Raw genomic sequence first — 25,293 nt, 5'->3', positions numbered from 1 at the left:
TCTTATGCATATATATAGTGTGCTCAGCTTAACAGATACTTGCCAGACTGTATTCGAAAAGGGAGGTGTAAACCCCTACAATCCAAAGAGAATTGGAAAGCTTCCCCCATTTCCTTCCTCCTTGCAGAGAAATATTTGAGGTAAAAACAAAATAAATGCTTCCAGTAGCACCTTAAAAGGTAAAGGGACCTCTGACCATTAGGTCCAGTCGTGACTGACTCTGGGGTTGTGGCGCTCATCTTGAGTTATTGGCTGAGGGAGCCGGTGTACACCTTCCAGGTACAGTGGTGCCTCGCTTAACGAATGCCCTGCTTAACGAAAGGATTTTTTGAGCGGAGGTTGCCTCGCTAGACGAATTCGTTTTATGAAAAATTCGTCTAGCGAATCGCGCTTTCCCATAGGAATGCATTGAAATTCAATTAATGCGTTCCTATGGGCAAAAAACAAATTTAAAAAAAATTCAATGCATTCCTATGGGATTCACTAGACGAATTTTTCATTATAAGAAAAGACCCGTGGAACGAATTAAATTCGTCTAGCAAGGCACCACTGTAATGTGGCCAGCATGACAAAGCCGCTTCTGGCGAACCAGAGTAGTGCACGGAAACGCCGTTTACCTTCCCGCCGGAGTGGTGCCTATTTATCTACTTGCACTTTGATGTGCTTTCGAACTGCTAGGTTGGCAGGAGCTGGGACCGAGCAACAGGTCTAAGGTAGCACCATAAAGACCAACTAAGTTTGTCATTGGTATGAGCTTTCATGTGCATGCACACTTCTTCAGATACATATCTGAGGTCAGTTTGGCAGAGTCAAAATGGCTTCAGGATTGTTCTCCTGTACTATTTCAGACACATGCTTTATATACTTATGTACATATGTGTTTGCCTTGTATATTTATGAACATATATATATATATATATATATATATATATATATATATATATATATATATATGAATGAGAGCCATCTTCAAACATCTCAGGGAATGGCTGTCACATGAAAGGAGCAAGCCTGTTCTCTGCTGCTCTGGGGGGGGGGGGGTAGGACCCAAACCAATGGATTCAAGGTACAAGAAAGGAGATTCCAACAATTTTCCGGTGATAAGATGACAGTGGAATGGACTCCTTGGGAAATGGTGGACTCTCCTTCCTAGTATCTCTGGTCTGAACCTTGTGTAGAAATTAATTCTCTCCACCACCAGAATGAGTTTGAAGCTTTACTACAGGACAGTCTTAAATACTGTGTTACAAAGAAAGAACGAAAGAATGAAAGATATTGCAAAAACAAGCGAGTTTCAGTTCCATAAAGTTCCTCTCTCTACTCCCAGAGTAAGATATTAAGCATCTGTATTAAAAGGGAGTTTCTCTGTATCTCTCCAATAATACCACTGCTTCTGTGGTTTGCAAGCGTCCTCTAGGGGTAAATTCACTTACACAAATTCTCAGGTTACATCCCGTGATGGTTCATGGGATCAGTTTTGCTCATTCACAATGGAAAAACACTAGATTTGTGTTTAAAGAAAGAACTTCCTATGCAGAGTTTCTAAATACAACGCTGTTAAACACAGCCTTTTATGTACAGTACATTAAACTGTAACAAGCTTTGTGCGCGCGCGTTTATTCTACCGGTACTACTTAGTTTCAGCCCTGGCCCCTTAGAAACCTCCTGCAAAGAATCATTCCGGAGAGACAGGGCACTGCGTGAAGTCCACGGGAAGAGATCCTTCTTTCTCAGCTGCATCCAGTCGCGTCTGCTTTTCATAGGACGACTCAGATCTGGCAGAGTCCGGATTGGGCAAAACTATGGAAACGCAGCAGGGGCCTCTCTTCGCTTTCGGTTTCCTTTCCCTTTGCAGAGGCAAAAACCTCCCGGATTTCTGACTTACTTTTTTTTTTTTAAGCGGGAACAAACAGTGGCTGGCACCAGTTGCTGGAAACTGGCACCAGTTCTTGGAAACGAAAGTGCCCAGAGAGCATATCCAAAGGGAAAGCGCGCGCGCTTGCTTCCCACGCGTTGCTTTTTCGTTCTGCGCGCCTTTGCAAGAAAACTCCGCGCAGTTTGCGAAGCTGAATAGAAAGAGGGCCGACCCCCTAAGTCCCCGCCTCCCTGGCCCTCAGGCCGTCCAATCCAGCTGGGGCTGGCCGGGAGTGGCGTCTCGAGGAGTGAATTGGAGCTTTGCTCGTCTTCCTCGGGGAAAAGCTCTCCTCCTGCGGCTCCCGGGCGCATCTCTCTCTGTCCGCCTGCGGGGCTTGGGCGCACTGGGCGGGGTGCGTGCTGCTGCTGCCTGCCTGCGTACCCGCGCTCTTGTCCCTGCTGGAGCGCCTCCTGCCAGCTCGGGCAGGCAGCCTGTGAGCGGTGAGAAGGGCTTGGCGGGAAGGCGTCGTCTTGGCCGGGGCGAGCCGGGCGTTGCAGAGCTCTGGGTTCGAGTGTCGTGCTTCGGGCCGTGGAAGCGCAGGGTGGCCAAAGGGAGGGGGGGTTCCGTCCCGGGGAGAGCGGCCTCGGGTGTGCAGAAGCCCCCTCGGGGGACTTGTAGAACGAGAGAATGGTAGCGTTGGAAGTGACCCCGAAGGTCCTCTAGTCCAACCCCCTGCCGCCACTTTCCGAGGGCGACCCTGGGACTGGAGCGGCCACCGCTCGGGTCTTTTCTGCGCATCCAAGGGGACATGGCAGGGGCTGGTCTACCTTGCGGGGTTCGCGTTTTGGCTTTTAAGGAGGTCGTAGGCAGGCGTGGTCCGAAACATGCCCAGGCGACCCCCGGAGCATTCCGGCAAGCGAGTTCTCTTATTTGGAGATGGGGAAAAAGGAAAAGCTGCGGTTTTGCGCGGCGGGGTTTGCGAAATTTAAGAGCAGCGGGACGACGTGGGGCAAATGTTGTGATGTGAACCCCATGTGAAAGCGAGAGCAGAGGTCCTCTTTGGGACCAGGAATTGGTTGCAGGAAGCAAATGGTAGGAATAAAGGAACAGCTCTCCAAATGGAGAGATGTATTAAAAGGTAGAAAAGGTAAAGGAGCCCTGGACAGTTAAGTCCAGTCAAAGGCGACTACGGAGTGCAGCGCTCATCTTACTTTCAGGTGGATGGAGCCAGCGTTTTCTCACGATTTAGGGAGCTGTGCTTTTAAACTTGCTCTTAAACGATACAGAGTTCCGAGTGAGCAGTGAGGTGGCCAAGTTTGCTGATGATACTAAACTGTTCTGCGTGCGTCCTTATAGCAAAAAGAGATTGTGATGAACTCCGAAAGGACATCTCCAAACTGGAGTGAATGGGTGGTAAAAGAGCAAATGCAATTCATTGCACAGTGGTACCTCAGGTTACAGACGCTTCAGGTTACAGACTCCGCTAACCCAGAAATAGTACCTCGGGTTAAGAACTTTACTTCAGGATGAGAACAGAAATCACGCGGTGGCGGCAGCTTGGAGGCCCCATTAGCTAAAGTGGTACCTTGGGTTAAGAACAGTTTCAGGTTAAGTACGAACCTCCAGAACGAAGTAAGTTCTTAGCCCGAGGTACCACTATAAGCAAGTGTAAAATGCGTGTCAGAGCCCCAAAACCTTAATTTCACATACAGATGCTCATAATGCCTGAACTGCCAGTGACTTTGCAGGGGGTTGGACTAGATGACACTTGGAGTCCCTTCCAACTCTGCAATTCTATGAAGCAGACCTGGCGCCATGGTAGATAGCTTGATGAAGATACTAAATTAGCCATGCATAAAACACTCCCTGTTGCTTTTTCGGCCTTCAGAGAAAGAGCCCAGACCCTCCTCAGAACTGGTGTATGGTTCTGACAGCTAACGCTATCACACAAAATAAAAAAAATCCTTCTAGTAGACCTACTAAGGGCAATTTCTAAACCAGTCCTGACCTGCATTGCAGGGGGTTGGACTACATGATCCTCGGGTTCCCTTCCAACTCTACAATTCTATGAATCTTTCCAGATCTGCTATAGTTTCTCTGCTGGACAGGCTTCAGGAGTAAAGCGACTTCCTATCAGGGCTGACATTCTGGCACACGGTTTTGCAAATTATTGCACCAACTGTTGTCACCTTCTCATCAAGCTGCTTGGCAATAGTCTTGTAGCCCAGTCCAGCCTTGTGCAGGTCTACAGTCTTGTCCCTGACATCCTTGGACAGCTCTTTGGTCTTGGGCAGGCATCCCCAAACTGCGGCCCTCCAGATGTTTTGGCCTACAATTCCCATGATCCCTAGCTAACAGGACCGGTGGTCAGGGAAGATGGGAATTGTAGTCCAAAACATCTGGAGGGCCGAAGTTTGGGGTGATGCCTGGTCTTGGTCAAGGTGGCTGCTTTGGAATCTGCTGGATTGATTGCTGTCGACAGGTGTCTTTTGTACAGGTACTGTAAAGAGCTGGGATTACAGGTAAGACCTCTCCCTTACAGCAGGTGCACCTGGCTGGTTGATAGGGGATCAAATACTTAATTTCACTCATTATAATGCACATCAATCTCTGACTTTTGTCTTCTGGGTTTCTGGGGGTTTTTCCTGTTGTTATTCTGTCTCTCACAGCTACAATAAGCCTACCATTAAAATTATGGACTGGTCATTTCTTCGTCAGAGGGCAAACGGGCAAATTTAGCAGGGGATCAAATACTCCCCCCCCCTGTATGTCTGGAATTTCCTGGAGTCATCTGAAACACTCTTCTTTGCCAACATCTACTCTTTGATTCAGGTTTTTGACTGTACTCCAGAGTTGCCCCCCCTCTCTCTCCCCACCCTGCCAGAGTTCCCTGTCACTGAGCAGGGCCTGTAGAATTTCCAGCTCTCAAAAGCCCCTTCCTTTGGTCTTGAGATTACGGAGGGGTGGGTGGGGAAAAGTGATGCCAAAGTATATAGCCAAATATCTAAGAGCTGTTTAACACTGGAATGGTCTCCCTATGGGCAATCTATCCAGAAGATAAATTGTTAGTGATCTGACATGGTTACGCTCCCTGCCTCTGTTCCTTCCCCGCTCCCCGCCTCTTGTTAAGTTCTTTGACGGCATGTAGAACAGCTTTTAATGTCCTAATCAGTTGGGAGGAAGTGATAGAGCTGGGTACCTTCTTTGATGTTGGACATTGTTTTGAGAAAGTGAGGCACTGGGAGGGGGTGGCTAAGGAATAATCAGCACGTAGCCAGTGGGGCTGGCCACACAGGCTAGCTAGCTATAAATTGGATGGTTTGGGGGCAGAATTGGGAGAATCTCATGCAAGGACTGATGGCCACAGGGCAGTGCAAACTGCGGCTACCTGGGGGAGTCACTTTGCCGCTTCCAAGTGACAGATTGAAGTGCTTGCTTGGTATGTATATTTTGCTTGCTGTTTAGAATAAAATCTTTAATCTTCTCGCTCACTTGTGTTCTGTATTGCTTCTGAATCTCATTTTAAAAGAACCACCTTGCATTTGGCAAGACACCTTCCTCGGAGGTTTTTGAGCAGAAGTTGGATGGCCATCTGTCCTGGATGCTTTAGCTGAGATCCCTGCATTGCAGGGGGTTGGTCTACTCTAGAGGACTCTTGGGGTCCCTACCAGCTCTACAATTCTGTGATTCTATTATCGTTATGGCAAGAGCTTCTGTGTCATTTATAGCTGCGTAACAGCTTTTGTGAAAAGGGCTTGAAAACTTGCTGTGGAGGTTGTCCAAGAGAGCTTCTGGTTTAGTTGTGTACTGGTTGGTTGGGTCTGTGGTTTTTGAGCCGTCCGTGGCTCCTTATTTCCTCCTTCTGGTTGCAATTTCCTTGAGTGCCTCTACCTTTCTGCATTTTTCTTTTAACCTTGCCGTGACTGTTCAACAAAAGGCTTCCGAATTCCTTATTTCTGTCATTCCGATTGTAAGCAAAAGTTAGTGGTGGACCTTAGGAGCGTGTTGAGGGCCAACCAACTTCTCTGCTAAGCATGCTAGAGAAGTATTTATATTTCAGCGCTGGGGTGAGGGCCGGTAGGCAGTGTCTTGCAGAGAGAGGCGCAGAACTACTAAGTCCCTGCCCTCAAAGTGCCTGCAATTGAAAACACGTTTATATTATTTATTTCTCAGGATTTATATGCAGCTCGATTGGAACAAAGCCTCAAAGCTGCGCATGATAATAATAAGACAATAAATAACCTGTTTTAAAAGAAAGAGTTAGAGGATTGGAGGAGGAGAGGTAGGCAAATACAGGTGAAACTTGGAAAATTAGAATATCATCGAAAAGTGCATTTATTTCAGTAATGCAACTTAAAAGGTGAAACCAATATATGAGATAGATGCATGACATGCAAAGCAAGATATGTCAAGCCTTTATTTGTTGTAATTGTAATTACTGTATTTGTCGTTAGGCGGGTCAATTATAAATGGAATGTAATTAATGAAATGTAAGAGAGATGTTTATTTTTGTATTATTGTAACTATTTGTTTTATTACCGTGGAATTTCCAAAAGAAAGCATTTGTAAAAATTAAAAGAAAAATAAATAATAATAAGTTGCATTACTGAAATAAATGCACTTATCGACGATATTCTAATTTTCCGAGTTTGACCTGTACAGCAACCTCACAAAAGGATTGAGAGGAATAAGCCAGAGGTCACAGATGTTTGGAAAGTTGATCTGTTTTTAGGCTAATGTTACTTTAGCTTTTTGGAAGACTTAAGTTATTGCTTCTTAGGGATAATTTAAATTGTTTAATCTTTTCTTGTGAACTGCTTTGAGGTTTTTGTTTATACAGTCAAGCAAGTTTCTGGACTCAGAAACTAAAATATAAACCATCACAAAAAGAATGGCCAGGCTGCCCAGCTAATGCAATCAGTGGCCATTATCAGGTATCCTGGCAGACAGGATTTCTGCTGTAGACCACCTCCTCCTGTGATGTATGTATGATGTTTTGGGAGGTGGTCTTGGGCTGCAGAGTGGGCAATTTCAAAAGTCTATATAAGGGCTTGCACACCATTGTTTAGGGGGTTCTCTCCTTCCTCCTCCGTGTGGTGAGTGGGGAACCTGTTGCAACAGTTCCTTTAATAAAGATCAGGCTTACTAGCTGCTTTGCTTCTCGATATATTCTGGTTGGCCTCTGTTTTCTCCTACCAATAGGGAACGCACTTAAGGACTCCATGTGAGCTCCGGAATACCCCATAAGGCAGGCATAGGCAAACTCTGGCCTCCAGGTGTTTTGGGACTACAATTCCCATCATCCCTGACCACTGGCCCTGTTAGCTAGGGATCATGGGAGTTGTAGGCCAAAACATCCGGAGGGCCGAGTTTGCCTATGCCTGTCATAAGGGGAAAGGAGCAGTTTTTCTTATAATGAAGGCTCGGGCCTAATAAAGCAGGCTTGCTGAAGGAATCACAGACTCAGAGTTGTGGAGAAAAAGAAAGTAGAAAAATTTTATTGCAGGCTTGCAACAAAATTAATACAGACACAGCAAGTTGGAATTCTAAAAGCTGGCCACGATCCCTATTTCCCTTTGACCTCTACAGTGGAACCTCGGTTTATGAACACCTCAGTTTACGAATTTTCGGTTTATGAACGCTGTGGACCCATCTGGAACGGATTAATTCACTTTCCATTACTTTCAATGGGAAAGTTCGCTTCAGTTTATGAACGCTTCAGTTTATGAACAGACTTCTGGAACCAATTGTGTTCATAAACCGAGGTACCACTGTATACCTTTAGGACAGGCATCCCCAAACTTAGGCCCTCCAGATGTTTTGGACTACAGTTCCCATCATCCCTGACCACTGGTCCCCTTAGCTAGAGATCATGGGAGTTGTAGGCCAAAACATCTGGAGGGCCGCAGTTTGGGGATGCCTGTTTTAGGGGCAGTCCCATCAGTACAAAGCATCCAATCAATTTGGCCAGTTGAGATCAAAGAAACACCAATTGGAGAGGGCAAGGCCTATTCCGGGTACCATCTATGAACATCCGGGATTGCTTCATGTGGAGATGAGCATCCCAACCCTTATACAGCACATCTGGGGTTACTGTGACCCAGTGAGTTGCGAAAGATGTGCCTTTGTCCCAGATCATAGCACCCTGCATCTTATGAGGCAGATCTCCAAGGTTCCCTCCTGTGTGTGCTCGCGTCCAGCGTCCAGCTATAACGTACAGGCAGAATCTAGGTGCTTTCCAATCATAAGTGCATTTCCATCACAGTTACAATTATTGATGCAATTACAATTAAACTTTAGTAAATATTAGAAAGCAACATAATACCGTACACAAAAGACACTTCATCAATGCATATACAACCATTTGCAATACAGCGTGGAAAGACAGGCATAACCCAGAGCCCACTTCTTGAAACATCCGTCCTTATCTAATGTTCTTGAAACATCCATCTAATGTTCTTGAAACATCCATCTAATGTTCCAAGCGTTCTGCCAGCCGGACAAAAGGAACAAGAACATTCTTTAACCAGGCAGAATCTATCTTATCTGAAGAAGTGTGCCTTTACACGAAAGCTCATGCCTATGACAAACTTAGTTGGTCTCTAAGGTGCTACTGGAAGGAATTTTTTTATTTTTTGTTTCAACTACGTCAGACCAACACGGCTACCTACCTGTAACTAATTCTTTAACCAGGTGGCTTTATGTAAACACAGCCAATGCTGATGGTGATAGGAACAGCATTTTAGTAAGGCAAAGGGGGACAAAACATATGATTCTTAGAAAGACAAAATGACTTATACCAAAAGGCAAAATGGCTCATTCCCTGCAGTTATATGCCAGGAAAGCATAGTCTTACTTCTCGTACCTGAGACCTATGACCTATGCCTACTCACTTCAATAACACAAGTTTGCACTTAGATCAATGTCAACCCAAGGGGTGGGGAGCCTGGATGTTCATGGACGCACCCAGTAGCCACCTGAGCTTTCGGGTAGCGGAGAGCCTTACCCAAGGGGGAGACTACCCAAGATCGTAGAGCTGGATCAGAGGCTGTGAACTTCCAGCCTGCCGGCTGAATTAGACCCAGAAGGGGTCCCAATTTGGCCCCCAAGGAGGCTAGTTAAAACAGCCTTAGTTGCTGTTTTGACTGTTTTAACTCCAGGGCCAGATGAACTACATCCAAGAGTATTAAAAGAACTGGCAGAGGTGATTTCAGAACCACTGGCGATAATCTTTGAAAATTCTTGGAGAACAGGTGAAGTCGCAGCAGACTGGAGGAGGGCAAATGTTGTCCCTATTTTCAAAAAGGGGAAAAGAGAGGACCCAAACAATTACCGCCCAGTCAGCTTGACATCAATACCAGGAAAGATTCTAGAGCAGATCATTAAGCAAATGGTCTGTGAGCACCTAGAAAGGAACACTGTGATCACTAAAAGTCAGCATGGGTTTCTGAAAAATAGGTCATGTCAGACTAATCTGATCTCATTTTTTGACAGAATTACAAGCATGGTAGATGAAGGGAACGCTGTGGATGTAGCCTATCTTGATTTCAGCAAGGCATTTGACAAGATGCCCCATGATATTCTTGTAAAGAAGCTGGTAAAATGCGGGCTAGACAATGCTACCATTCAGTGGATTTGTAACTGGCTGGCTGACCGAACCCAAAGGGTGCTCATCAATGGCTCCTCCTCATCCTGGAGAGTAGTGACTAGTGGGGTGCCACAGGGTTCTGTCTTGGGCCCAGTCTTATTCAACATCTTTATCAATGACTTGGATGATGGGCTTGAGGGCATCCTGAGCAAGTTTGCAGATGACACCAAATTGGGAGGGGTGGCTAATACCCCAGGGGTGATATGATAGCCATGTTCAAATATATGAAAGGATGTCATATGGAGGAGGGAGAAAGATTGTTTTCTGCTGCTCCAGAGAAGCGGACACGGAGGAATGGATTCAAACTACAAGAGAGAAGATTCCACCTAAACATTAGGAAGAACTTCCTGACAGTAAGAGCTGTTCGGCAGTGGAATTTGCTACCAAGGAGTGTGGTGGAGTCTCCTTCTTTGGAGGTCTTTAAGCAGAGGCTTGACAGGCATATGTCAAGAATGCTTTGATGGTGTTTCCTGCTTGGCAGGGGGTTGGACTGGATGGCCCTTGTGGTCTCTTCCAACTCATATGATTCTATGATTCTATTATTCTAGTTTCCCCAAACCACACCCACCTTCCCTGCACTGACACCCATGCCATTATCTCCTGGCTCCCATTTCAATTGCCTTAGTTGCTGTTTTGACTGTTTTAACTGATGTGCTCTTGTTAATGGACTTGCCTGTTGTCCATTTAGAATACACTCGTACCTTGGAAGTCGAACGGAATCCGTTCCGGAATTCCGTTCGACTTCCAAAACGTTTGGAGACCAAAGTGCGGCTTCTGATTGGCTGCAGGAAGCTCCTGCAGCCAATCGGAAGCCCCAGCGGAAGTTCGGATTCCCCCCAAAAACTGGAACACTCCCTTCCGGGTTTCGATTGTTTGGGAGCTGAAACGTTCGGCAGCTAAGCCGTTCGAGATCCAAGGTACGACTGTACATGTTTTTGTTTAAACGTTTCAATGAAATTGTTTTGTTGTGTGTTTCAATTATGCATGGCTATGTTTTTATTTTTTTTAAAAAGAATTGGATTTATGCTCCTAGACAGTTTGGAAGCTATTTGGACAACTAAGCAGTGTACAGATAAATGTCTTGCAAAATTATGCCGGTCTAGACAATGAGTGCAGCTCCCAATCTGCATTGACGCCCCAAACTTGGGGTCAAATTCTAGGGGTTTACATGCACAAGGTGGTTGCTAAATCCAATTGGCAAATAAATCATTAAGACAGTGTTTCTCCAACTTGGGTCCCCAGCTGTTGTTGGACTACAACTCCCATCATCCCTGACCTAGCTAGGGATGATGGGAGCTGTAGTCCAACGACCGGACTTCTGCTGGAATAGCTTATTTGCTGTCAAGGTGTTTGATTGTATGGATAAAGCACCTAAAACAGGGCTTCCCAAACTTGCTTCTCCAGCTCTTTTTGGACTACAACTCCTATCATCCTCAGCTAGCAGGACCAGGTGTCAGGGATGATGGGAATTGTAGTCCACAACAGCTGGAGACCCAAGTTTGATGAAGTGAGGGCCGACCAAAGGGATTCAGGATTGAAGTTGTTGAGGGTTTTTTAAATGATTTTACACCAGGAAATAAACTGCCACAAGGGCCAGATTAAACTGACCAGATTAGGGCCCCCGAAATGGACTTTGGAGATGCCTGCCTTATGGGGTACCCAAGAGCCCATATAGAGTCCTTATGTAGGTTTTCTATCGGTAAGAGAAAATAACAAAGGCCAACCAGAGAATATTGACACAAGGTTTATATACTTGCCTATGTGTTTGCCTTGTACAGTTATGAACATTTATTTTATATATATATAAGACCTTAGAATTCCTATAGCACCTACCCAAAAGCACTGTTCAGAATAGTGGTTTGCACAATCCACCAAGTAAGGTAAGGAGACTACAAAATTAAAAGCAGCGACAATTAATTGCGTAAAAGTAAAAGTGGATTTTGACAAATCAGATAGTAATTAACGCTTCCGGTGCCCCCCTGCTGCCCCCTTCCTCTTAGCAATGCCCCCTTCTCCAGCTAATCTTCTCTCCCAGGGAATGGCACTGCCCATTTTGGAAACCACTGCTTTAAGAAATGCTGTAGTGGGTGTCACTGCCCACATCCACAAGTCCTTTTATACCATCCCAACAGCCATAGATTCTTCCAAACAATCTGGGGGAGTGTACTATGGAGGGAGGGGGCTGGCCTCAAGCCTATGGTGGGTGGTGTGACCAGAAAATGGGGTGTCTGTGTGTGTGCCTTTAACAGCCCAGCTCCCCTTTTAAGGGACTCAAGAGTCCCCCAAGTTTGTCATCGGTCAGTAAAGAATGAGGTGAGGCAGGATCCAGTGAAGGGAAGGGCAGATCTTTATTATTCTCTTGCAATAATTATATATTTTTTATTCTGTCCCCCATTTGGTAGGAGGCAGGGACCCAGAACAAAGGTGGGCAAGAACTTTTAAGGGCTTTAGGAATTGCCCACCCTAAAAGCATCATTCATGTGTCATGCAAAGAGGCTGGTTTGCAACAGGAATTGTGGCTTGTCTGTCAAGATACCTGATAAGGTTTGCTGATGGCTTTACCTGGCCAGCCTGGGCTATTCTTTTGAGATGGTAAATGTCTCAGTTCCTGAATCCCATCCACAAATTTACACCTATTGATACACAGAAGTTGCTTTATTAACAGTCAGCTCTGCTTAACAGACACCTCCCAGCAGTTCATAGAAGTTTGTTTATTTATGGGATTTACAAGTGAAAAACCTGGAAAGGACTCCTTCTACTGCAGAGAAATGTCTGGGGTCATTTAAGAGAGCAAAATACAGCTTCAGGATAGCTCTCCTACACCATTTCAGAATATGGCTTATTTATTTATGAAATAATTTTAAATTGATTTTACAAATATAAAATTATAAAGATAACATAACACATATCCACAATTAAGAGATTCCTCCGAATCTCTGGACTTCCCATCATCCCCGCCATGGGTTCTGTTATTAAATCTTTTTTACTGCATCTTTTTCAATACTCAATTTTTTTAAAATATAACTTCATTATCTCCTTAGTACTTGCTACATTACAAGTGTTATTGCAATCCTACTGATGTTTCCATCTGTTTACAGTGGTCTCCAAGAAAAATTATAAATTTTTCCCTTTTTTATAATAATATTTATTCATTTTATAAGAAACAGCAAACAAAAAAAGAACAAAATACAACATAATTTTTTCCTATTCCTTATTCAAGTTTTGGTCTTCTTGGTTCCTGAGCTTTCCAGTCAATTTTGCCATTTCAGCGTAGTCCAACAATTCAATCTGCTATTCTTCTCTGGTAGGGACTTTATCTTCTTTCCATTTCTGGGTCAGAATATGGTTTATGTGTTAGGTTTTTCCTTTAAGACTGATGTGGTCATTGGTGCTACACAGAGATGTGTGTTTGTAACCTTGATCTGAATATTAACACCCCTGTGAGCTTTTGCTAATTTGAATAATTGAAGGTAGAGTTTGCTCACTGTAATGTGATTGGTTAATTGACTATTTTGAATTCTGTATTTAAGCTACCCAAATGGTTCATGGGTGTGGTGGTGTGGTGTGAGATATAGAGGAATGGAGTAGAGGAGTGTGTTGTATATAATCCTATATAATAATGTCCAAGATGTCCCTGCGTCCAAGCTGTCCCGTGTGTCCCTGGGGTACTGCGCATGTGCCCCAGGGATACAGGGATTGGACAGCAGAGACTGCGCGCGCGCACTCTCCCCCCCCCTCTGCCTCCTCCAACCGCCGCTCCCGCCGGACACTGCCTCACTGCAGGGCACGTCAGGGAAGCGAGGGTGGAGGCCGGCGAAGGCCTCCTCACAACCCTCCCTGGCCCGTGAGAGGAGCGGCGGTTGGAGGTGGGGGGGGAGAGAGTGCACGCGTCCTTCCTGTCGGCGGCTGGGGGAGAGGAAGGAAGGAGGAGAAAGCGCTCCTCCGTTCCTGTCCCCCTGCCGCCGACAGCAAGGACAGGTCCCAGGGTTCGGAGAAGCGCTGCGCAAGCGCTTCTCCGAACCCTGGGAGGTCTCCTTGCTGTCGGCGGCTGCGGGAGAGGAACGGAGGAGGAGAAAGCAGCGCTTTCTCCTCCTCCGTTCCTGTCCCCCTGCCGCCGACAGCAATGACAGGTCCCAGGGTTCGGAGAAGCGCTGCGCAAGCGCTTCTCCGAACCCTGGGAGGTCTCCTTGCTGTCGGCGGCTGCGGGAGAGGAACGGAGGAGGAGAAAGCAGCGCTTTCTCCTCCTCCGTTCCTGTCCCCCTGCCGCCGACAGCAATGACAGGTCCCAGGGTTCGGAGAAGCGCTGCGCAAGCGCTTCTCCGAACCCTGGGAGGTCTCCTTGCTGTCGGCGGCTGCGGGAGAGGAACGGAGGAGGAGAAAGCAGCGCTTTCTCCTCCTCCGTTCCTGTCCCCCTGCCGCCAACAGCAATGACAGGTCCCAGGGTTCGGAGAAGCGCTGCGCAAGCGCTTCTCCGAACCCCAGAATTTTCTAGAGCCCGTTATTGAACGGGCTGAAATACACTAGTTGTAAATAAAAGCAAGCAAAGATACTGAAGACGACTTTGTTATTTCGTCGACCCTGCCTCTGTTGCCACTCGGTTGGTGCGTATTGCCCAACATTATGTACCTATGTGTGTGTGCCCAGTCTTGTGTATTTATTAACATTTTTGGTTTTGACACCTTAGAATTACAGGGGCGGGGGGATGCTTTGGTCGTTTCTCGGGGAAAGTGGGATCTGCGTGGTACCCGACTGCAGAAGTTGATGGGACCACTGGACCTTTTGAATGGTTGTACAGAAGAGGAGATTTCAGCGAGTGCTTCTTGCCATGCCTGAAATTGCCCTCTGTTTGCATGCCCATCTTTGGAGGGCTGATTGCTCAGGGGGGAAGATACCCATTGCATGCCCAAACCCCTGGTTCAGTCCCTGGCCATGCCCAGTTAAAACAACAAAGGAACAGATAATGGTATGATTTTTATTTCTATGCTGCTATTTTCTGAATGAAAAGCAGCTCCTCCTCCTTCTTCTTCTTGGCATCCATCTGTCTCAAACATCTCTCGAGACAGTTGGATGACAACATGTGGCATTTCATTCCCCAAAGTTGCAAAGCGGCTTATAAACAATAAATAGCAATAAAATTCTAGAACATCACAATGATTATGTAAAGCAGTGTTTCTCAACCAGTGTGCCTCCAGATGTTTTGGGACTACAACTCCCATCATTCCTGACCACTGGTCTTGCTAGCTAGGGATGATGGGAGTTGTAGTCCCAAAACATCTGGAGGCACACTGGTTGAGAAACACTGATGTAAAGCATATAGAACAGGCATCCCCAAACTGCGGCCCTCCAGATGTTTTGGCCTACAACTCCCATGATCCCTAGCTAACAGGACCAGTGGCCAGGGATGATGGGAATTGTAATCCAAAACATCTGGAGGGCCGAAGTTTGTGGGTGCCTGATATAGAACAATTAACAAATCATCAGTTAAAATAACTAAAATCTGTGACAAAACAACTAAAAAAATAAGCTAATCAGCACAATTGCAACATTATAAGAGTCACAAAGTACTACAGCATTCCTAATCTATGAAATAATATTAACTCAACATAATCTAAGCACAGTTGAATTCTTAGCAGAGCACACTTTTTATAGTTTGTACCTTAGTGGAAAGAGGCGTTTGCATATGTATTTGGGCCTTAAGTATTTTGACATCTGAATTAACATACCATTTGTTATGGCCTGTGGCCTGGGGGAAGCAATTCTGGTAATCGGATTCCTTTGTGTGGTTAACTTAAATAACTTGAGCATTTAGCCTCCCTCCCCACCTTGCTGGTGACCTGAAAGTTATATGAAATTACTGGACTCGAAATAGATTCAACCAGCTTTGATTCAGTTCAGTCGAGAGTTCATCAAGCTGTCGAGCTGGAAGATTAGCAATACTGAAAATGCTACTGTTAGCAGCAGGTCGCTGCAAAAATGTGTGTGTGCCTATCTATATTTGTATATATTCAAGCTTTGCATAGAGGCGATACAGGCTGCAGCATTTACATTCTGGGGCCTTTCAGCTGATGCACACACGCCCACGTGCCCTGTACGTTCCTGTGCAATACAGTACTACTAACTCTTCCTGCCTTTCCAGTGGGCTCTGATAAGGAAAGGTCTTGGGGTGTGGATTTGCTGTCTCTGGTCAGCAAAAGGAGGAGTCTGCAGCCAAGTTGAAGAAGCCAACAGTAGCCCCATTTCGATAGCGTTTATCAAATGAAACCGCCGAAGATGGCTTTCTTTCTTTCTTCCCCCTGCCTTTCTCGTCTCGACTAATCGCCCTTCCAATTGCCGACTGTGCAGGCTCAAATGAAGGGGGCGGAATAGCGCTGAAAGGTGCAACAAAGAGAGCTGGACTTGGCCGGCAGTGGCCGGGTCCCAGGGCACGGGAGAGCACAGCTAACAGGCCTGCTCTGATTTATGGCCATTGTCCGGGATTTGCTGGAGGTGAATGGCTGAAGAAAAGGGCTCTGTGTCCCTGCAACCCAGCTTGAGATTCTTCCAGTCGGCCACCAAGCACCCCAAAAGGTGAAGGGTTTAGATACTAACACAGAGAAGTGAAGCCATGGTCTCTCTGATGTTCCTCATTGGTGGATACTTCCTTGAGAATGAGCCCCCATTGAATACAATGTGGGTTGATAAGGAAAAATCCTGGGGTGCGGATTTACTCCGCTGCCCAGCTCGTTGGGGTTCCACTCCCCGCGGATCTCTCCAGCCAGCAAAAGGAGGAGTTTCCAGCCAAGTTGAAGAAGCAAACAGCGCTCAGTAGACCTGATCTTTATTTGTTGCAACAAGGTTCAAACACACAAAGAGTAAGAACCCCGAGCATGGGGTTGCATGGACTTTTCAGACCTCTCCCCGTTGCCCATAATACCTACAGGTGAAACTCGGAAAATTAGAATATCGTCGAAAAGTGCATTTATTTCAACAACTTAGTATTTTATTATTTATTTTTTTACAAATGCTTTCTTTTGGGAATTCCACAGAAATAAAACAAATGGTTACAATAATACAAAAATAAACACCGCTGTTACATTTCATTATTTACATTCTATTTATAATTGACCCGCCTAACGACAAATAATTACAATTACAACAAATAAAGGCTTGACATATCTTGCTTTGCATGTCATGCATCTATCTCGTATATTGTTGTTGTTGTTGTTTAGTCGTTTAGTCGTGTCTGACTCTTCGTGACCCCATGGACCATAGCACGCCAGGCACTCCTGTCTTGCACTGCCTCCCGCAATTTGGTCAAACTCATGTTCGTAGCTTCGAGAACACTGTCCAACCATCTCGTCCTCTGTCGTCCCCTTCTCCTAGTGCCCTCAATCTTTCCCAACATCAGGGTCTTTCCCAAGGATTCTTCTCTTCTCATGAGGTGGCCAAAGTATTGGAGCCTCAGCTTCAGGATCTGTCCTTCCAGTGAGCACTCAGGGCTGATTTCCTTCAGAATGGATAGGTTTGATCTTCTTGCAGTCCATCTCGTATATTGGTTTCAACTTTTAAGTTGTGTTACTGAAATGAATGCACTTTTCGACAATATTCCAATTTTCCGAGTTTCACCTGTACATTTTTCAACAGCATCATCGATACACCACAAATATGTCAAAAAGTAGGAGTGTTCGGCATGTAGAGACATGAGCCCATCACACACCCCTGTCAATAGCCCCAGTTCCTCTTCCCCAAAGAACAATTAAAGTATTTACGCATCCCCCTTGCTGCAAGGCTTTTCCTTTGAAAGTATCAGGAGTCAATCCACCATCCTGATGGGTCATTGCTACAATTTTAAAGGGTGGTTTTCTGAGCCTCTTTGCTGCTGTGTATGTAAGGTGACGCAAGTGGGACCCAGGTGGCGCTGTGGGTTAAGCCACTGAGCCTAGGGCTTGCTGATCAGAAGGTCGGTGGTTCGAATCCCTGCGATGGGGTGAGCTCCCGTTGCTTGGTCCCAGCTCCTGCCCACCTAGCAGTTCGAAAGCACGTCAAAGTGCAAGTAGATAAATAGGGACCGCTCCGGCGGGAAGGTAAACGGCGTTTCCGTGCGCTGCTCTGGTTCGCCAGAAGCAGCTTTGTCATGTTGGCCACATGACCCGGAAGCTGTCTGCGGACAAACGCCGGCTCCCTCGGCCTATAGAGCGAGATGAGCGCCGCAACCCCAGAGTCGGACACGACTGGACCTGATGGTCAGGGGCCCCTTTACCTTTACCTATGTAAGGTGCCTGTGTCAACGGTCATTGTCCAGGCCTTAGTTACAGGCTGCCGTGGGGACTTGGGATTTTGGGAGTCTTTCCCACCAAACCTTCCAGGACAACAACTCTAGAATCATAGAATTGGAAGGGACCCCAAGGGTCATTATGTTTTTATGTGTTGGAAGCCACCTAGAGTGGCATAAATAAATAAATAAATAAATAAATAAATAAATATGGTGATGATAATGACGACGACGATGACTTCCATACTGTGTGTGCCTTGCAAGGAGTGTAACCCATTGAAGGCAGGGGGACTTTGGGTGGTAATCAATAAAATTTCATTCTGAGTAGACCGGGTGAAATGAATGAACATTGCTAAGTTGATTCCAACAGGTCTTCTCCATGTTGCAGATTTGCCACTCGTCAAATCACCTGACAGCAGGGGGTTCCTTTCGCTTGCGGTGGCCTTGCAGGGTGCTTTGCAAAGTATTATCCTGAGGTGCAGTTTTCAGCATGGTGCCAGCAAACCCCAAGGTTCTTACCTGCCCCATCAGACCTGATGCCAGATGTTGGGCAGGTGGCCATGGCTTAGCCAAAATGTCTTGGCGTGTTGAGTTCAACCCACCGCTAGAGGTTTCCAAACCTTGCTATAAGGGATTCCCCAGACGCAGAAATATAACTTCCAATATTATTGGTTTGGTTTGTTATCTTGCGTTTTTATCTTGTATTTTGATGCTGCGAACTGCCCTGAGCTATACGGATGATGGGCGGCATACTAATTTAATTAATAATAATAAAAAAGAACTAAATTGGTATACCGCCAAGGACCACAGGGCAATTCACAACATAAAAATGCAAAATGAGAATACAAAATGCATAATAAAACAAATACAAACCAATAACTCCCTAATGAAATAGTTGTTCATTTGGAACTGGTAAGTAATGTTTTTCTGCATGCTTTACTTTCTCAAGTTATGCTAAACCAAACAGTGGCTTAACACAAATAATTGGGGTTATTGGCTTGTTCTTGTGGTTTTTATCTTGCATTTTCGTGTTGTGAACTGTCCTGAGATCTACGGGTGAAGGGTGGTATGAAATTTTTTAATAATAATAATAATAATAATAATAATAATACGACTGCAGCTGCTTCACGGTCTTTCCTGCATTGTGATTTTTGCATAACACACACTTCCTGATTCGCAGTATATTGCCAGGTCAAAAATGATAGAACTGATATCACAATACGGACTTAAAACTGGTTTATTTCGTGCATTGTGATGTATCAGCATATCGTGATGTTTAGCGGGTGTTCCAAACCAGCTCCACCAGCTCAGACGTTGTGATATATCAATATACAGTGTTTGCGAACGCAATCCGTTCTGCGGAGGCGTTCACTCGCTGAAGGCACATTCGACGCCGCGGAACCTAGATGTAAACACTTCTGGGTCCACAAAGCTCGTAAACGGAGGTTTTCGTAAACGGAGGTAGTCGTAAACGGAGGTTCCACTGTATCTCAATGTTTAGTTGGTGGCATATCACAGTGTTGAAAGCCCGATATTGCAGAGCCCTACTCGAGAGTTACAGGTGAATCTTGGCTTGTGGTTTATCTCCCCCAGACAAACCACGAGTGCTAAACCAAGATGAACTTCCGTTGCAGCATGTGAGACCTGGGTTTGGAGATAACAGTCTTCCCAGCCAAGACAGAGTTGCCAGCAGCTGTGCTCTAGAGAAACGGAAGTGAGCTCAGAGCAGCTAACTTCCTGCTGATTTGCAGCTTCTGGGCTAAATGCCTTGCTCAAACCTTCCACCAAATTTGGTGGGGCGGGGGCAGATCTTGGCAGCAACAACAGAGGTTATCAGCTGTTTTTACCAGCCATTTGCTGCAGGGGCCAGTGGCTGCACAACGGCAGACTCACCAGGTCAGGGTTTCTCAAGCTTTGGTTTCCCCAGCTGTTGCTGGACTACAACTCCCATCATCCCTGACAACTGGTCCTGCTAGCTAGGCATGAGGGGAGCTGTACTCTTGACAACGGCCCAAGTTGGAGAAATCCTTTTCCTTTTTCCGGATGGGGAGAAAAGTCAGGGATGCTGGAGAAAGTGAGCTGCCCAGTGGCGAGCCCATGCCAGTTGGTGTTTTCCTGAAGGGGGACCCCAAAGGGGCAATAAACCCTTTGATGTGGTCCTTCCTGTGGCAGATAGGTGGCCAAAAGCGGAGACGTTTCGCATGCGGAGACGTTTCACTGCAGGGCTAATAGTTTTATGCCATCCGAAAGGCACGGGAGGTTTTTTGTCCTTCCTGCTCTTATTTGTCTGCTTTCTGCAGGAGAAAACGCCGGCCTGGTTGAGGTGTTCCGCTGCAAATGCAACCATGGGATATCACCCCTTGGTAGAAACACACAGTTTCTCCTCGAAAGAAGCCCAGCAGCTGCTCCACAACAAGTTTGTCGTGATCCTGGGCGACTCCAGTGAGTATCTTGTTGATGTGGCAATTGGGATGCAGTTTGTTCCTCAGCCGCAACAATTCCCGGCCCTCGAAACACAGGTTGTGCGCCTTTTCTTTTGCCGGGAGTATGAAAACAAGTCCTTCGGTGTGTCCTCCTCTCTGCCTCTCCATCTCTCGAGCACAGCCTCACTTCCTCTTTCAAACTGCCTCTCTGTATATTTCTATCTTGATAAATTGGAAACGCGATCTGCGGAAACTCTGTGGGCTGCCAATCTCGATGCTTAGCATGCGGTTGAGTGTTGATGTGCTTCTTAACTGCTTATCATGCACTTTCCATCTCTTTGCTAAAACCTTAGAGCTTTTTTGTTGTTGAGGATATGCAACCCATCATTTGCCACTCTGCATGTTACTACCAGCAAATGCTTCCCAACAATGTTGTTTAGTCGTTTAGTCGTGTCCGACTCTTCGTGACCCCATGGACCACAGCACGCCAGGCACTCCTGTCTTTGCACTGCCTCCCGCAGTTTGGTCAAACTCATGTTCGTAGCTTCAAGAACACTGTCCAACCATCTCGTCCTCTGTCGTCCCCTTCTCCTTGTGCCCTCCACCTGGGGGTCCACCTGGCCGGCCACTGCATGAGCAGGGCTTGCTTCGCTGCCTGACGGGGACCCTCCGGCCTGACTCTCCAGGCGGCCTCCCTCGCCCACCCCAGAAAGCGGCGGGCCTCGCCCCACCCCCCCACCGCCATAGCAACCCCAACCGCCCCGCCGCCTCACCTTCTCCTCAGGCAGCGACGCCCCACGCCACCCTGCGCCTGGCGATGACGTCGATTCCGGAGACGAGCCTCCCCTCAACACGTGACCTTAGGGGGCGGGGGAAAAACACGACCACAGAACAGCGCACAGGGAGAAGGAGGCTTATAAGGAGGGGGAAGGGGAGGAGCCTTGTCTCTCTGCGCGGTGGGCGGGGTCTCTCCCTCCGCTGCCAATCAGCGCGCAGGGGAGGGGAAAGGAAGGGTTCAGCCTTCTCTATGTTGGGAACCATAGAGTTTACGAGAAGGATTTTATACCTTAGAAGTGCGTCTATCTATGCTGTCTTTATAGAGATATAGATATGAACTATACATTTATCTGAAACTACACACAAATGTTGTTTACTCATTTAGTTGTGTCCGACTCTGTGTGACCCCATAGAGAAGAGCACGCCAGGCACTCCTGTCTTCCACTGCCTCCCGCAGTTTGGTCAAACTCATGTTCGTAGCTTCGAGAACACTGTCCCACCATCTCTGTCGTCCCCTTCTCCTAGTGCCCTCAATCTTTCCCAACATCAGGGTCTTTTCCATCAGGGTCTTTTCCAGGGAGTCTTCTCTTCTCATGAGGTGGCCAAAGTCTTGGAGCCTCAGCTTCAGGATCTGTCCTTCCAGTGAGCACTCAGGGCTGATTTCCTTAAGAATGGATAGGTTTGATCTTCTTGCAGTCCATGGGACTCTCAAGAGTCTCCTCCAGCACCATAATTCAAAAGCATCAATTCTTCGGCGATCAGCCTTCTTTATGGTCCAGCAATACAGATCTTTAAATACTACTACTACTACTACTACTACTACTAATATATTATTTATACTCTGCCCATCTGACTGGGTTTCCCCAGCCACTCTGGGCGGCTTCTAGCAAAAGATTAAAAGTGCATTAAAACATCAGTCATGAAAAACCTCCCTAAACAGGGCTGCCTTCAGATTTCTTCTAAAAGTCAGATAGTTGTTTATCTCCTTGAAACCTGATGGGAAGGCGTTCCACAGGACGGGCGCCACTACTGAGAAGGCCCTCTGCCTGGTTCCGTGTAACTTCGCTTCTCACAATGAGGGAACCGCCAGAAGGCCCTTCGCGCTGGACCTCAGTGTCTAGGCTGAACGATGGGGCTGGAGACGCTCCTTCTGGTATACTGCGCTGAGGCCGTTTAGGGCTTTAAAGGTCAACGCCAACACTCAGAATTGTGCTCGTAAACGTATTGGGAGCCAATGTAGGTCTTTCAAGACCAGTGTTATATGGTCTCGGCGGCCACTCCCAGTCACCAGTCTAGCTGCCGCACTCTGTAGTTGTAGTTTCTGGATCACCTTCAAAGGTAGCCCCACATAGAGCACGTTGCAGTAGTGCAAGCGAGAGATAACTAGAGCATGCACTACTCTGGTGAGACAGTGTGCAGGCAGGTAGGGTCTCAGCCGGCTTACCAGATGGAGCTGATAGACAGCTGCCCTGGACACAGAATTGACCTGTGCCTCCATGGACAGCTGTGAGTCCAAAATGACTCACAGGCTGTGCACCTGGTCCTTCAGGGGCACAATTACCCCATTCAGGACCAGGGAGTCCCCCACACCCGCCTGCCCCCTGTCCCCAAAAAAACAGTCCTTCTGTCTTGTCAGGATTCAACCTCAATCCGTTAGCCACCCTCCAACAGCCTCCAGGCACTCATGCAGGACCTTCACCTCCTTCACATCAGCATTGCCTCCTTTGCACCGATGAATGATCCCAAGGGATCCTCTTGGACTGGTGCAGACTTGATGTGGGATCAAGAGTGGGCCTGTCCTTGCAAGGAAAACCTATTGCGGTTTCCCCAACAGTGGGCATTTATCGTGGAAGCGCAACATTCACTGTACCAAATGGTGCCAAAACAACCCCCTCTCACCTTTCCCCTGTTTGGCACCTGTTTATTTAAACAATGCAGCTATGTGAGATCACAAATCATTCCCCAAATAAAATTGTAAATGAGCTTCTCTGCCTGGATAGCTCAGTTGGTGAGAGTGCGGTGCTGATAATGCCAAGGCTGCAGGTTCGATCCCCGTATGGGACAGCTGCCTATTCCTGCATTGCTGGGGATTGGGCTAGATAGTCCTAGATAATCTCTATTTTGAGACAGACAAACTCCCATCGCACAAAGAAGCCTTTCTCTTTTCCGATCTTCCATCACAGTTTGAGAATCCCTGTTTGCAACAACATGTCGTGGAGAACCGTAGAAGAATAGCCAATGCCCTTGAAGAGACGTGTGGATATTGTTTCTGGTTGCATATCACTCCCAGAAAGTTTTTATTTTGATACTATACTGTACTGAAATGTTTAAATGTTTCTTTGTTTGCCATTGAATCTTCCCACAACACTTACCAGTGTGGTGCGTTGCACCCTTTGAGAACCACTGCCCCAAAACCCTTTGCAGTGCAGAAATCTGTTTCCTCCCCACTCCAGAGCAGTTAGCGCTCAATATGCTCCTTTCAGTCTAGGTTGATTCTAGACCCTGCTTTCCAGGAGGGGAGTTGTGCCTACTTGAGACAATTTAAAAGCCCATTAGGTTATCCAAGCCGCCCCCCCCCCCAGCATGGTACTGCAGGTCTACGAGAAAGGAAGCAGTGATTAGAATCCCCCTCCCCGCCCCCTTCTTTTTCTTGTATTTCAAGATTCAGAGTCACCTTTTATCACTCAACAGTTATAATTCCATAATACGAATGAGTTCCTGCTCACCCATCCTCAATGTTTATAAACACAATTGCATACAATTGCTTCTTAAAATTCATCGTGTCCCATTTCATCCTCTTAAACAGGTTTCTTAATATATTTTATTTTTTCTTAAACTTCACACTTGGAAAATTATTTTTAGTAGACCAGAGAGAGTTTCCAGTCCTCCTAGATTTGTGTCTCTTAGCAGAGCTGCCAGTTTTAACATCTCTGCATATTCCATGATTTTCACCAGCCATTCTTCCTTTGTCAGTATTCTTTCCTCCTCCTACTTCTGCACATAAAGATTCCTTGCTGCTGTGGTTACATGAAATACAGTTGAAGTTTCCTTTGCAATCTATTGTACATCTTTGTCAATCTGTCTTCAAAAGGATTCTGCAGGGTAATGCAGAATCACACCAGAAGGGGGGGGTTCGTTTTTGGAACGAGCACAGTTTCTTCAGAAGAGCTTCTTGGAGGGGAAAAATATGCAATAGCTCTAGAATGGTGTGCAGATAGAAAAAAACCCCTCATATTTTGTCTCCATAGATTCTAGAATAAAATGTGTGTATGCAGCCTTAATCGACAAGACATGTTTTCTTCCCCTTCTAGTTTACCGATCGATATACAAAGACCTGATCTCCATCCTGCAGGCCGACAAGTTGCTCACTGTTGATGAGCTGAAGCAAAAGGTGGTTTTTTCCTTTAAAGTATTTTCATAGAATCCTAGAATTTTAGAGTTGGGAGGGAGCATAGTTGTCTCAAGGACACAGCTGCTGCACAAGCAATAATTGTGCAAACTTGTGCTTGGCTACCCCCCATACCCGTCAACTCTCGGACTGAAAAATCTGGGATCAGCAGCGGTGCGGCACCGGTGCCGGCGCTGCCCGATTTCTGGTGCCCAGGCATGGGCAGACCGGCACCGGAAGTCGCTTCTACGCATGTCTGGACATAAATAGAAGCGACTTCCAGTGCCGCTCTGCCTGATTTTTGAAAATCCGGGGGAATTACGGGATATTTCGCCATTCGGGACAACAGCGGGAAACGGCTTTAAAAATGGGGGTTTCCCCGCGAAAAACAGGAGACTTGGCAGGTATGGCTACCCCAGTTCAGGGCAGAACTGGATCCACATTCCCTGATCAGTAGCTTCTGGGCAATTCCTTTTATTCAGGCACCACAGTCCTTGTCTTATACTTAGAGGGGGGGGGAGTCCGGCTGGTTGGACCGTTCTGTTCGGCAGTAGGATGGAAGCAGGGGGGGGTGTTAGGTGGCTGTTGACCAACCGAGACCCCCTCATTCTGTGGTTCTCTGGCCTGAGATTTCTAAGAGTAATGCCCTGGCTGCAAGGGGCTTGCAAAAGAGGCCTTGTGTACAATCCTGATCTCTGCTTGCAGGGAAAGCCGTCTTTTGCCAATGATAAATTGGTGCAACATAGTGGGTTAGGCTGCGGGAACAGATACCGGGAGGTGCGCGAGTTCTGCACGGATCACCACCTTGTGCGATGGTACTTCATGCCCCGCGTTTATTCGGACTACGTGGAGCGTATCCTGGACGACCTCCAAACGGATCCGAAGCCGGACGTGGTCATCTTCAATTCCTGCCTCTGGGACCTCAACAGGTAAGGCACTCGGGATCGAAAG

At 46.7% G+C, this 25,293-nt stretch overlaps 1 protein-coding gene across 4 annotated transcripts in view; it reads left to right on the top strand.

Moving 5' to 3' along the window:
- Window positions 1–1,983: 1,983 nt before the first annotated feature.
- Window positions 1,984–25,293, top strand: part of LOC118077544 (PC-esterase domain-containing protein 1B) — a 35,016-nt gene continuing 11,706 nt past the window's right edge. Inside the window, exons 1-4 of one of the 4 annotated variants that reach the window (XM_035101177.2) lie at window positions 1,984–2,355; window positions 20,055–20,196; window positions 24,266–24,345; window positions 25,048–25,271. In XM_035101177.2, coding sequence (XP_034957068.2) covers window positions 20,100–20,196; window positions 24,266–24,345; window positions 25,048–25,271 — 401 coding nt within the window. In that variant the 5' untranslated portion in view covers window positions 1,984–2,355; window positions 20,055–20,099. The other 3 variants (XM_060278322.1, XM_035101178.2, XM_035101176.2) reach the window with 3 other exon arrangements.

This window comes from Zootoca vivipara, chromosome 9, assembly GCF_963506605.1.
Source record: "Zootoca vivipara chromosome 9, rZooViv1.1, whole genome shotgun sequence".
NCBI classification, from domain to species: domain Eukaryota; kingdom Metazoa; phylum Chordata; class Lepidosauria; order Squamata; family Lacertidae; genus Zootoca; species Zootoca vivipara.
Note: the sequence above shows the minus strand (reverse complement) of the source record. Positions and strands in the feature narration are given on the sequence as shown.